Here is a 14,296-nt window from a genome sequence, read left to right as displayed (position 1 = left end):
AAAGGCCAGCCCCTGAAAACACCGGCTGTGTAGTGCTTCTTAGGAACCATGTTGTACCATCTAAAATGTCCTTGAAGTTGCTGAAATTCTGAACAGATCTTTTCATGGAGAGAAGGTCACAGACTGATCTCAGCATCAAGCAGGCACAATTTTAAGAAGATATGTGGAATTTCTTCCCCAAGTCTGAGCTGCCCTGCCCTGCAACATTTCCTACTACTTTTATTACTTTCTCATCTATTCTGTTGTCAGTTGGCTTAGGGGAAAAAAGAAGCAATCTAAATGGAATCTAGAAAAATTAAAGGCAATCCCGTAAGGCTGCGGTGGAGTCACAGGATCCAGACGAGACACAGCATCTAGACGGAACCGTGGGACAAGAGGAGCACACTGAGGGTTCTGTCCAGATTTTCACTTTCTCTGCTGTTTCTTAACTTAAAGCAACACTACAAATCCCTATAATCTAGAATGTGCACGTACTAACCTAGTGGTTCTTAACCTAGCCCTTCTGTCCCCAGGGGACTTTTAGCAATGTCTAGAGACATTTTCGGTTCTCACAACTGGCTGGGAGAATGCCACTGGCATCAAGGGTGTAGAGGCCAGGAACGGTACAAAATATCCTGTAACACAGGGCAGCCCTCACAACAAAGAATTATGCAGCTCAAAATGACTACAGTACCACGGTGAAAAACCCTGGACTAAACCAAGAGTCTAGAAATAAATTCAAATGCCAACATAAATCATTTGAAGCTAAAGAGATGAAATTTATTGGGACTGCAGTAGCCTGTCCTTTTTCCAATCATCCTTAAATACAATGAAGAAAACTTAGCATAATAGCAGTGTATCTTTAAGAATCAAGAAATTTTAGTTGATTGGGTGTTTACATTAATAGATTCTTGGGCTACATGAAAAAAAAATGGAGGGAAGTAATAGTTCTATTACACACCTCAGTGGTCCCAAACTACATCAGAAACATGCTTTTTTGTTCTGACTGCCGCGTTTTAATAATGGGATTCACAAATCAGAACATGTCCAGAAGGATTATCAGAATAGTAACAGGTTTGGAAACTAGAGCAAAAAAGATGGTTTACACATTAGTTTTTAAAACTCTCCTGTAAGTACAGAAAGTAAGCAAGTCTTACTTATTTTTTGTATTCCTTGCAGCAGCTGGGATAAGACCCTGCAAACAGGAGGCTCTCAGCCTGATGTCAAATTAACTAAGGGTAATTAGCCTCGGGATAAACAGGACTGAAAGGGAGAGAGGGGACGGGGTAATAATCTTCAAATATTTGAACAGCTGTCGTGTGGAACATTTGTTCTGTGTCCTTACACAGGCAGAAATCTAGGAAAGCCCCTTCTATAGGCCAGGTAGAGACAATACAAAAATGCATTCCTCCAAGAGGTTGCATATGAATAAAAATATCTAAAGAAGTTCAAGAAGGGTTGAGTAAGTGAGCGGATGACGATTCGACAAAGGATTGTGGGTGCCATGAGGAACTACAGAGCTCATACCATAGTTCCCATCAGAAACTGAGAGGAGAGAGTATGTCCCTATTTGCACACAAGTCAGTAAATGCGTCTCTAAGTGATCTTCCGGCCTGCAGGCTGCCACTTAAAACACTGAGGTAGATTATTAACTAGAAAGTTACTAAGGTGAAGGTGGCGGTGTGGCTCTCCTCTTAACTGGTTACTTGCAAGAAATTACAATAACATATTCCCCCAATGTGATCACTTAGGTGACCTGAAGTAACTATTAAATGGAACATCTTTAAAAAGTGAATTTCATACCCTTGGACAGGGTAGATTTTATGGTATATGAATCATATCCTAATTTTTAGAAAATGAATGGCATTTTTATAAGCTTGGACATGTCTAATTTGCAGCTAAAATTTGACACATTAGCAAGAGAATTTGGCCTACTACAAATTTTTGGAAGAGAATTTTACTGAAGGAATAAATAGAATTCTTTTTCCTGTGGTTTTATTAGTCTCAATACATTCTCAGCAAGTATGTCAGTTTTTTTTTTTTTTTTTCCTAATGACCCAACAAGATATTTTAGGTAGTTATAAGATAATCCTTACCTTAAAAATAAGACAGAAACAGAGAGGATGGGGAGGGTGGGTGGGGGATGGGCTAGGTGGGTGATGGGCACTAAGGAGGGCACTTGTTGGGATGAGCGCCAAGTGCTACATGTAAGTGATGAATCACTAAATTCTACTCCTGAAACCAATACCACACTGTACGTTAACTACCTTGAATGTAAAGTAAAAAAATGCGTTACAAAAATCCTTACCTTGGTAGGCTAAAAACATTTTTGTGAACGGAGGCATCCTGACCAGGAAGTGGAGCACCGTGCCACTATTGGAGTAGTGGGAGCCGTAGTGGTAGGGCTGCACGGGAGGCATGGGGTCGTCCTCCCTGGCTCCTTTGCGGTACTCCTCCTCCAGGTACTGAAGGAAACAGGGAACCAAGAGAGCGTTGGTGGCAAAGCGCTCCAGGAAACGCCGGAAAAGCCTCACTGGTTTTCTTTTTCATCCTCCGCTAGCGCCCCTTTGACACCATTCTCCATGGCTGCCCTCCCACCTGTGTTCGGACTGCGTCCCCCTCGGTGCCCTGCTGAGAGGCCTGGCCACTCGAGAAGCAGATCTCAGTCTGCACCTTCACTCTCATTCTGTCACGGGAAACTCACCTGTTCTGCACCCTGCCTCCCAACTAATGGCTTCTAATGTCTCAGTTGACCAAGCTGTCAATAAATGAGAGCAACTACTGTCACTAGAAACTCTGCATTTTAATGGATGAATTTCAAGCCATAATGCTATGTTCTTTAGAGAATTTCTCCAGCAGTGGAAAAGCAACGGCAATGGAAAAGCCGTATCACATTATTGAAATTCGTAGGCACTGATGTTTAACATTTTATGGCTGTCCTGCAATGTAGTTACACTGAGATAATAAAGAATACAGTGATTTTTCACTACTCCTATCTTCCCATCATGAAGTAGGAAGCTCAACCAAATATTTAATATCTGTCACTATTCTCATCTCCCATAGCTTCTGTCTGGCTCTGATAACAAGTCAGGTGATAGTGAAATTTGGAGTCACTTCTCCTGGATTCCATAGCACCGCCCCCTTTTCAACTGCTGGAGAATCAAGGAGTGGCAGTTATAAGATGCCTGGAGAGATCTTTCTGGAAATGTGACATAAAACAATGTGAATATTAGAAAACTGGTCCAGCTGCTCCTACCTTGATGCTGCTTAAGATAGCAGCCTGTTGGCTAATAGGTTTTTAAAGGGTTTCCAGCAGAATTCCATTAATGTTAATTTTACAGAACTAGATAATTTATACTCTTTGAAAAATTTTTACATTTATTTTGAGAGAGAGCACGAGCAGGGGAGGGGCAGAAGAGGGAGAGAGAGAATCCCAAGCGGGCTCCATGCTGCCAGCACAGAGCCTGATGCAGGGCTCGATCCCATGAACAGTGAGATCAGGACCTGAGCTGCAATCAAGAGTCAGACATTTAGCTGACTGAGCTACCCAGGTGCCCTGATAATTTATACTTTTAAACCTTTAAAGTCTGGTAAATTTCTGCTAATAAACCAATGCATGATTTGCTGAATGTGAATAATAAGGAATTATGGTACATTATAAATAGACTGATATTATTATATAAATAAAACTAGGGAATACAAATAGCAGGCCCCTGAAAATCTCTGTGATTAAAATTTTTTTTTAATGTTTATTTTTGAGAGAGAGCGAGCACACGTGCGTGAGTGGGGGAGGGGCAGAGAGCAAGGGAGACACAGAATCTGAAGCAGGCTCCAGGCTCTAAGCTGTCAGCACAGGGCCCGATGCGGGCTTGAACCCACGAACTGTGAGATCATGACTTGAGCTGAAGTCGGACGCTTAACCTACTGAGCCACCCAGGCGCCGCTCTCTGATTTTCTTTTAAAAGGAATGTATTTAACGTTTAAAATCATATAATGATTTCCAGTTGTCTGCCAATCAAAGCACTTTAAGAAGGGGAAAACAGAAAAATCAATACTATAAATTTAAAATTAGGTAAAACACCAGTCTATAGAATAAAACTTGAGTTTTCATTTACCAAAATATGAGGAAAAACTAAACCTACCTTGTAGGTGTCCACATAACGATCTTCTTTTTCTTTATATTGCACAGCTATAGGCTTAGAGAGATTTCTACAAATGAAGAGACGATAGAAAAACATGAAATGTTTTGATACTGGCAAGATTGAGCTGCCTACACATCCATATCCCATAAGTAAATCAGTGACCAGCAAATACTGGGCTCTTAATTTAGTGCTCACACATATTGCTTTGCAACTAACAGCCATCTTTGAAAATCATGATTTAGTCAGTTGATTTAATCATGATTTAAGAGGTAGAATTTTTCTAAACAGATCCATACCAATGTTAGGAATTCTTACATTTTTCTTTTAATGTTTATTTATTTTTGAGAGAGACAGAGACAGAATGCAAGTGGGTTAGGGGCAGAGAGAGAGGGAGACACAGAATCCGAAGCAGGCTCCTGGCTCTGAGCTGTCAGCACAGAGCCCGACACGGGGCTCGAACTCAGGAGCTGTGAGATCATGATCTGAGCCGAAGTTGGACGCTCAACCGACTGAGCCACCCAGGCGCCCCAGGAATTCTTGACTTATGAATAATCTAGACAAGAAGAGCTGTCCCTCCTCCTCTCCCCACTTCCTCTACTTCCTTCTGAAGCAGCTGATGCTGCCCAGAGCAGTGGATTCCTGCCAAGCCCTGAAGTTCCTGTGCCCGTTTTCCAGACCTACACCTATTAGGCAGTGAAGACAAAAGGGAAGTTTGGACGGGAAATACGATCATGAGGAGATGTTTTATGATTATTAGACTAGTTACTGAAAATTGAAGAAATGACACTTAAAATTTTTTTAAAATTTTATTTTAAGGAGGCTCCATGCCCAATGTGGGGCTTGAACTCATGACCCCAAGATTAAGAGTCACATGCTCTACTGAGCCAGTCAGGCACCCCAAAATGACACATGTGTAAAATGATCGAGTGGAGATTTGGAGTGTGAGTAGTGAAGTAAGTATTGTGCTATCTAATTCATAGCTAGGGACCGACACGAAGTTTTTTCACAGCGTAGAGCATGTCTGCACGCGTGTAGGTGTGTCTGTGCTGGTGTTCACGCAGCATCAGGGAGGCGAGAGAACTCTACGATGAATCCTCACTTTAACAAGCCACTCAGTCAAGTAGCATCCCTGGGCGGCATTTGAAAGAGCAAGAGGAAAACATCCAACGAAGAGCGGCCTCGCTGGCCAAGGAGCCATCTGGTCTGGCAGTGGGTGCAGCCACCTGGAGTTTCAACATCTGGCTCCCTAACAAGATCAACATCAGGATGTGCCCAAGTTTCAGTAAGTCAAACCAGGTCTGTTTAGCTTAATATATCTATTGGGGGGGGGTAATTATTTCCCAGGGATATTGAAATTTGTGATACTAAACACTAACTTTATTTTTGAGAACTTTCTCATCCTAAAAAAAATTGTTAAAAAATAAAATAGTTTTATAGAATTGATGCAGATTCACATCGCAAAATAGGAGAAATCATGTTTAAGATCCAGGCATGCAGTTTTTTTCTAAGTAGTGTAAATAGGTTTTTTTGAACACATGTAACACTTATTGTTGTGGTTGAAAAATGAGAAATTACTGATGAGCAGAGTAACCCCAAAATCGGCTATAAAACTATTACTCACAGGTAAAACATTTTGGTATATACCTTTCCAGGAGTTTTCTGGGTTATCTGCACATGTATACTCATATTTAGAATAAAAATAACACTTTTCCCCACCTGTATCATATATTTCTAAAATACCATTTTTAATGGCAGTAACATGAAACAGTTTACTCAAACCTAGTGTGGGGCATTTAAGTTGTTTCTAAATTCTGGCTACTTAAAAAAAATGATGTAAGGACTATCCACATGGATAAATGCATGCAGGGCCAGGCATCACCAGCAACAAACTGCACAGAGTTCTTGCCCTCGTGAAACTTACTCCCAGTGGGAACCTTTCTGGTAAAGTACATGTTCTTAAGTATTCCTAAGAAAAAAGCCCCAGAAGTTAAATTGATAAAACAGAGTATGCACACTTGAAGAGTTCTTTGGCTACACACTCAAATTGCCTTCCAGAAAGATTGAATCTATTTATACCAGCAGTGTAAAAATGTCTACATGTCCGTCAGGAATGTACAAAAATGTCTGGAAGATAAGTAACAGGCCACTCGCAGTTGCTTAAACTGACAAAGATATAAAACTGAATCTTATTTCTGGAAAACTATCTGAAGTAGGCCTACTTTTCAATAGTTATGATTAAAATACTCTAATATACCAAGTATAATTTGGAGTCAATTTCTCTTTAAATTACATACAAGAATTTTTTTTTTTAAACTAAATCACCAGAATATTTCCTTATCAACAAAGACTATTTGGTTACTCTAAAATGTAGACCATTCAGGAAAGGCAGGATAAATGCTTAATTCTTTTGCTTTACTTATTTGAAATTTTTTTTTTTGAAGTTTATTTCCTTAGTAATCTCTACCTGCAACGTGAGGCTTGAACTCACGACCCCGAGATCAAGAGTCACATGCTCCTCTGACTAAGCCAGCCAGGTGCTCCTTAATTCTTTTGCTTCGTTTGACAAATTTCAAAAGTAAGGAATTGGTGCCCATAACTAGGTCCAATGATGACCAGCAAACTTGTCTGGGGTGGGGGGGCCCTTTAAAAAAGTATCATTATTAACTTAAGTGTTCTTTTTATTTAAATGTGTTTTAATCGATTGTAGTCATTATTCTTTCCGATGCTCAGATTGTGCTATCTTTGGCAGTGAGATCCACTTATGGTTGGCTCCTGATTCCTTTACTTCTTTTGATTGTGGTAAAAAACACGCAATGCAAAATTTACAATCCTAACATTCCCCAATTATACAGCTCAATAGTGTTGATCATATTTACATTGTTGTTTAACAGATGTCTAAAACTTTTTCATCTTGCAAACCTCTATATCCACTGAGCAACTCCCCCCCTCCCCATCCCCTGTTCATCCCTGACCCCAGCAACCACCATTCCACTATCTGCTTCTCAGTCTGTCGACCTTAGACAACTCACATAAGTGGAATCACACAGTATTTGTCACTTATCACAATGTCCCCAAGCCTTATCCATGTTGTAGCAGGTGACACTCTCTCCTTCTTAAGGCGAAACAGCATTCCACTGCGTGTGTATACCGCATTTCCCCCAGCCAGCCAGCCAGCCAGCCAGCCAGCCATCCATCTATCCATCCATCCATCCATCCATCCATCCACAGACAGACACTTGGGTTGCCTCCCCTACATGGCTGTGGTGAATTATGTTGCAATGAACTTGGGTATGCAAATATGGCCCCCAAATCCTTCTGACAAGACTGCATTAGTTTCCTTGCTTTCTGACACAGCAAATATCCCACATTCATCTTATATGTCTTCTTTTAAAAAAATGTGGAGGAAATGAGAGAATAGGAAATCACCATTTTGTAACCCCTAGTGAAATAAATGACTCCAGAAATAATCAGCAATGGCAGAAACAAGTTCAGTGGAAGCCTGAACCTCTGGATCAATCTGAGCATCACTCCAGTGGGATATCATATGTCTCCTGATACAGGGCAATGTGAAGTTCACACCATCACCTATAAAGGATTCTTGCCAAAAAAAGTTGAACCTTAATCTAAGCAAGCCTTTAGAGCTAATTTCCAGTCTCTAGGAAATACAGAGGCTAAAGGAAGAAGCTAAATACTAACGCGGGAAAGGGGGATATCCTACAAGATAAAAGACCTGTTTTGTTTTGGTTTTTTCAACAAATCAATGTTAGGAAAAAAGAGAAAAACACATACAAAAAAACAAAGGCTTATTCTAGACATATGTCTTTAGAGACAGAGCAACGAAAGGTGTTTTTGAGCCTGATATAAACAAATCAACTATAAAAAGACATGTTTAATATACTGGGGGACATAGGAAAATGGATTGGGTATTGGATGACGTCATGAAATGATAGTAAATTTTCTTAGATATGGTAATGGCACTGTAATGTAGCAAGTAACAAAACATTCTCTTTTTTCTTAAGGAGATGTGTACTGAAGAACACAGGAGTAACATGACAAGATGTCTGTGATTTGTCTTAAAAAGGGAAAAAAAAGATGATACAAGTTTGGCAAAAATCTTCGTAACTGTCGAGTTGTGATGGACAGATGGAGCTCATTGTATATTCATTCTATGTTGGTGCATGGTTGAAAATTCCAATAGGACTTCAATGAAACAAAGATAGCATATAAACAAAGGTTAAGGTGATGATGTGTTTAGTTACCTGTAGACTGAGGGATCACTGAGGTCAAGGGTCTCACTAACATAGTCAGCAAGTATAAACGGGAACACTGGATACTGCATGAGATCGTTGAAGGATCGGCCGGCATGTTTGTTTAAGTGAGTCAAATATTCAAAATTCGTAATTTGTCCAGTATACCATAAATTTGTCAGAGCGTTGATGTTGCCATATTCCAGGAGATTAGGGAGGTTATTTGTTAGTATACTGTGGTACACGTCATCACGAACCTGCGAAGGAAGGGGAAAACAAGCCAGGTTTTGTTTTAGGCTACTGAACCTTTTCTCCAAAGATTATGCACGTTACTAATCCCAAGTCCACAAAGAAAGTACTCGTTGCCCAATTAACACCAACTGCCGGAGAACTGAGACTCATCTCTGGATCTTCCCCCAAAGGCTGGGCTGTTAACCATTATGTTTTGCTGCCGAAGAAATTAGTTAATAAGAAGGTAAGAAAAAGTCTGTATAGAAAAATCACTCATATACAGATCCTAAAAAAAATCAATAAACGATGAAGAAGAACCTTCATCTAAATAAATGCAACATGATATCATAGAAAGGGCACGGTCTTCTTTTTCTTTTTTTAATGTTTATTTATTTTTGAAAGGGGGGCGGAGAGAGAGGGTCAGAGAGAGGGAGACACAGAATCCAAAGCAGGCTCCGGGTTCTGAGCCGGCTCAGAGCACAGAGCCTGATGCGGGGCAAACCCACAAACTATGAGATCATGACCTGGGCTGAAGTCAGACGCTTAACCAACTGAGCCACCCAGGTGCCCCAAAGAGCATGGTCTTCTTAATTAGACAGACGTGGCCCGATTCCTAGCCTAAAACCTTTGTGCTACAGTTACCACATCTATAATATGGGAATGATAATATTTATTTCATGAGAATGAAATAAAACATCCTATGTGAAACAAGATATTTGATTTTCACTACTGATTGAAAACTAATATATAAACTTTTTTCTTTTTTTTAGAAATTCACAAAACTTGTCACAGAAAAAGGTAATCTGATTTTTTTCTAAGGCAATTAAATGATGATTGGTAATAAATGGAAAAAAAATAGACAATCCAGGCCTTTACTAAAAACAAATTTGAAATATCCATCTTAAACGTGTATATGCTTCAGGCATAGGAATGAGAGCCACAGATTTGGCTAACCAGAGACAGGACCGAAAGTTAACGAGGAGAACGAGAAAATGTAGCTACGGTCTGGGACAGGAAAGACTGCAGCGTGTTCAAGAATCTACACCTCGAATCTCTTTCACAACAATGTGAATGTACTGAACACTTAAAATGGTTAACATGGTCATTTTATTTTACATATTTTTTTTATCACAATTAAAAAAAAAGAAAAAAAGAATAGGCTCAAGGGAAGACAAACAAAACCCCAAAACCTGTGGTTTAAATTCGAAGGCTGCCAACTTCTAAAGCTAAGGTTGATAGAAGGGAATTTAGGACAGATTGCAAACCAAACTCTGCAAGAAAAGGGAAGCATTCATTCATACGGCAAATATTTATCAAGCACCTACATACCAGTGTGTTCAAGCTGCTGCAGTCACAACACTTAACAAAGCACTTACATTTTTTTGGAGACAATGTTGGATGTTATTAAGTCCAACAGAGAAAAACAGAGCAAAGAAAAGGAGACTTGGGGGTAAGAGTGACAGAGGGGTTGCTATTTTATTAAGAGAGCAGTCAGAGAAGGTCTCTTTGATAAGAAGACATTTGATCATGGAACCTGAAAAAGCAAGCAACTGAATCATGTGGATTTCAAAAAGGAAAAACATTCCAGGGACCAGTAAGTGCAAAGGCCCTGAGGCATCAGTGTGCCTGGTCAAGGAAAATAAAGTTATTGTGGATAGAATAATAGAAAAGGTGAGTTAGATAACAAGATACCAGATTACTCAGCGCCTCATTCAGCTATTACAAGGACCTTGGCGTTAACCAAGTGGCACAGGAAGTGATCAGAGGGTTTTGACAGGAGGATGGCATGAGCCCGCATACCTTAGCCGTTGTGCTGAGAATAGCTTGAAAGAAGGGGGAGTGTGGAAGGAGGGAGGACAGTTAGAGGCCACGGTAATGATTTAGGCAAAAGATGATGGTGGCTTAGACCAGGATGGTAGGCAGCTGTGTTAAGTGGTCAGATTCTGGATGGATTTTGAGGGAAGAGTCAGCAGGACTGATAGAGTAGGTACGGGGCATGAAACAATGAGAGAAGTCTAGGATAATCCAAAAAGTTTGGGCCTGGGCAATCAGAAAGATTAGAGTTGTCTTCTATTGAAATGAGGAAAACTGCAGAGAGATTTTGGGGCACGGAGATTAGAAGTTCGGTTTTGTATACGTTTAATTTGGGTGTGTTCAGGGTGGTATGGCCGTAGACTGTATATGTTAAATTTGAGATGCCAGTTTGACCTCTAGACGGAGATACCAAGTACAGAGCATTCCTGGGAGACGTTCGGGTAGTGATACAAATTTGAAAGTTGTTACAATACAGGTAGGATTTAAAGTCACAAGAGCGGATGGGAAGAGGTCTGTGGCAAGAGCCCTGAGACCCTCGGAGAAGCATCAGCAAAGAAGACTGAGAAGGAATGGCCTTGAGCCAGAAGAAGAGCTGAGGGAAAGTCGCGGCCCAGAAACCTAGTGGGGAGGGTTATTTTTTTTAAGAGAGAGAAAACAATCATCGGTGTGAAATGCTTGGTCAAGCTCTGTGCTGACAGCTGGGAGCCAGGAGCCTGACTTGGATTCTGGGTCTCCTTCTCTCTGCCCTTCCCCCCGTTTGTGCGCGCGCGCGCGCTCTCTCTCTCTCTCTCAAAAATAAATCTTGAAATAAAATTTTTAAAAAATGCTGCTGATAGATCAAGTAAAATGCGGACTAAGAAATATGACCGTAGGGTATAGTGACATGGAGGTCACTAGTAACCCCGACCAGAGAAGTGATAGGTGAGGTAGTGAGAAGAAAATCTGACTGGAGCATTTCAAAAGAGAACTGGAAGCAACGAGTCCACACAACTTTTTCCAAAAGCTTTTCTAAGTGGCAGCTGAAAGGATGTGGGGGTTCAGAAAGGGTTTGGAAACAACAGCACCTACTCTCAAGTTTAAATTACTCTTCTCAGGTCATTACGCATTCATTTACTTTTTACAGACAGTCACTTTGGAGAATCCGAATTTAATACCGTTTTGAAGGACAAAAATAATTCTAATATAGCCAAGGGATCGCTGTCATTGGGACTAAGAAATAAGGCAATTTTTATTTGCTGTTAGAAACAGGGAATCAAAGTTTAAATAGATTAAACCTTCATAAAATCAGTATGAGTCCACTTACACCAGTCCCGTGATAATTTCAAAACTATGTATCTGTTCATAAAGCTGAATTTACCTTGGTGTTATCAAATGCTAACAGGAGTGTCCTGCCATTTGTTAAAAAGATTTCTACAGCATTGTCTCTCAACTGCCACCAACGCTTGTGAACTTCTTTAATTTCTTCATATGTCCAGGAAAATGATGCTGGTTCCAACTCTCCCTGAAGGCTCTGAGACAAAGGAAAGAAATGAAACTGCTTTACATGAAATATAAATGATCACTGCAATTTTAGATTTTTAAAAATCTGAAAATGAAAATGTCTTCCTTTTGTGGCAAGACGGCAGATAAGATTCCCTGAGCCACCCCCGACTCCTCCCTCCCCAACCACGAAACACTTCAGAATACTGGATAAACATTAAGGAATTAAAGAAATATGGGCTTTATTTTGTAGGGCAGTTTTAGGTTTGCAGAAAACTGAGCAGAGAGTGTAGAGAGCCCCCATGTATTCCTGGCCCAAACTCAGAAATTCCCTGTGATTAACATCTCCCATTAGTGTGATTAGCCTGGTGCCTTTGTAATAACTGTAGAGCCAATACTGAATACGTTATTCTTAACCGAAGTCCACAGTCTGCATTAGGGTTCAGTCTTGGTGTTATGGTCCCATGGGTTTTGACTAATGTTTACTGAAATGCGTCCACCCTTACAGGATCGTACAGAGTTCCCTTGTGCCCCACCTACTCACCCGCCCCTCCCCCTCAGGCTCCTGGCAGTCACTGATCTTTTTACCATCTCATAGCTTTCCCTTCGCAGAATGTCACGTGGTTAGAATGACACAACATGTAATCTTTTCAGACAGACTTCTTTTAAAGCTGAGCTTGCAGGACGTAAGGGAAAGTGAAATCCCCAGGAGCCAAAAATAACAAGAAATTTGAAAAACAGCAGTGAGGTAGAAGGGATACTGGGGTAGGCTGGCTGTGCGTCCACATGCGCACGCACGTATGCACACATCCCAGCTTTAGAAACTTAGTGACTTAGGTTAACATCCACTTGAAGAAAGCAGATGAGGCCTTGGAGTTCTCTGGATCAGAGTATGGAAGTGAAAGTACTTCAGAAATCTAAAACCATTAAGGGACATTTTCCTGATGACAGACAAACACACGTGTCCATCAGTAAAGAGGAATAAGCAGGAGCCTGTCTCTTCTGGCCCGGGGACTGGGTGAAGAATAGAAAACAAGCCTCTCCCTGAAAATTCACATGTGGGTCTGCCCTCCCTCACATAGGTCTGGGTTAAAATGAGCCTAAGGGCATGGCCTGGGAGCTCCCCAGCGATGACACATAGTCCCCATGCCTCTGAACCTTCTGGGAAAGGCAAAGCACTCTCCTGCAAATTCAGCCTCATTGACTAAGCTCACAGATCAGCATGCACCAAGTAGCTATGTTCCTCTCCTGTGTGGTCAGCAGAAGGAAGGAAAAGATAAGTGGCCACCAGAAGGCTGAATCTCCCTGACAGCATTGATCCTAGCCTCCCTCAACAGATCTCTACATTTTAGAATGAGGGGTTAGGGGCCATAGGTCCCATACTTTTTTTTTTTTTTTTTTTTAATGTTTATTTATTTTTGAGAGAGAAAGACAGAATGTGAGTGGGGGAGGGGCAGAGAGACAGGGAGACACAGAATCCGAAGCAGGCTCCAGGCTCTGAGCTGTCAGCACAGAGCCGACGTGGGAATGGAACTCACGAACCGTGAGATCATGACCTGAGCTGAAGTCGGCCACCCAACCAACTGAGCCACCTAGGCACCTCCATAGGTCCCATATTTTTTTTACCATCACTGGGCCTTTCTCAAAGTACAAAATGAAGAAAACTTTTAAAACAATTTGTCTAAATCTTTTGTAAATTGCAGTTGAATATGTGAATTATGTTACTCAATGCTTTTAATAGAAAAATCATGGTAAAAGCTCCTACCAAAGTTTAAAACTAGTTAGGATTTATCGCATCAAATTAACCTGCATCCGAGGTTGGTTTGTTTTCATCAGTTTTCCCTTTTGGAAAACTGCATTGACTTTCTCTGTTGTGTTGGAACAGGGGCTCAGAGCGAAATTTAGAAAGCAATTGCAATGACTACCTTATCCCAGGCTCTTCATCCTTCTAAAGTCTTATTTGAAATTTTTAAAATTTGAATTGCTCTGTTGTATGTGTGCTATACTATTGTGCTAGATCCCAACTGACTTTTAGAAGTAGGGGTAGTAGATAATGACAAATGAAATTAAGCACTTTAATGAAAATGTAATATTCTCATATATAAACCTGAATTCCTTCTTATTGTGCCTCCATAGCCGTTCATTCATTCAGTTCAGCAGATGTTAATTAAGCGTCTACGAGCAAGGTGCTGTGCTAAGTGCTCTGCATGAAATACATCTGTGTAAGATGAAAAGGGGGCACAAGATACTTGTACAAACATTTAAAAGGCAAGACAGCAGGGGAGCCTGGGTGGCTCAGTCGGTTAAGTGTCCGACTTTGGCTCAGGTCATGATCTCAATGTTCTTGAGTTTGAGCCCCGTTTCGAGCTCGGTGCGGACAGCTCAGAGCCTGGAGCCTGCTTG

General features: G+C 40.9%; 1 protein-coding gene across 6 annotated transcripts in view; it reads right to left on the bottom strand.

The window, feature by feature from the left end:
- LYST (lysosomal trafficking regulator) overlaps positions 1 to 14,296 on the bottom strand; it is a 192,683-nt gene that overhangs the window by 33,239 nt on the left and 145,148 nt on the right. For all 6 annotated transcript variants that reach the window (XM_045437279.1, XM_045437283.1, XM_045437278.1 and 3 more), the window contains 4 exons: positions 11,772 to 11,924; positions 8,381 to 8,625; positions 4,122 to 4,188; positions 2,288 to 2,444 (listed from right to left, as the gene is read on the bottom strand). In XM_045437279.1, the coding sequence (XP_045293235.1) occupies positions 2,288 to 2,444; positions 4,122 to 4,188; positions 8,381 to 8,625; positions 11,772 to 11,924 (622 nt within the window). The remainder of the gene's footprint in view (positions 1 to 2,287; positions 2,445 to 4,121; positions 4,189 to 8,380; positions 8,626 to 11,771; positions 11,925 to 14,296) is intronic.

Source organism: Leopardus geoffroyi, chromosome D2 (genome assembly GCF_018350155.1).
Source record: "Leopardus geoffroyi isolate Oge1 chromosome D2, O.geoffroyi_Oge1_pat1.0, whole genome shotgun sequence".
NCBI classification, from domain to species: Eukaryota; Metazoa; Chordata; class Mammalia; order Carnivora; family Felidae; genus Leopardus; species Leopardus geoffroyi.
This window is presented reverse-complemented; position numbering and strand designations above follow the sequence as displayed.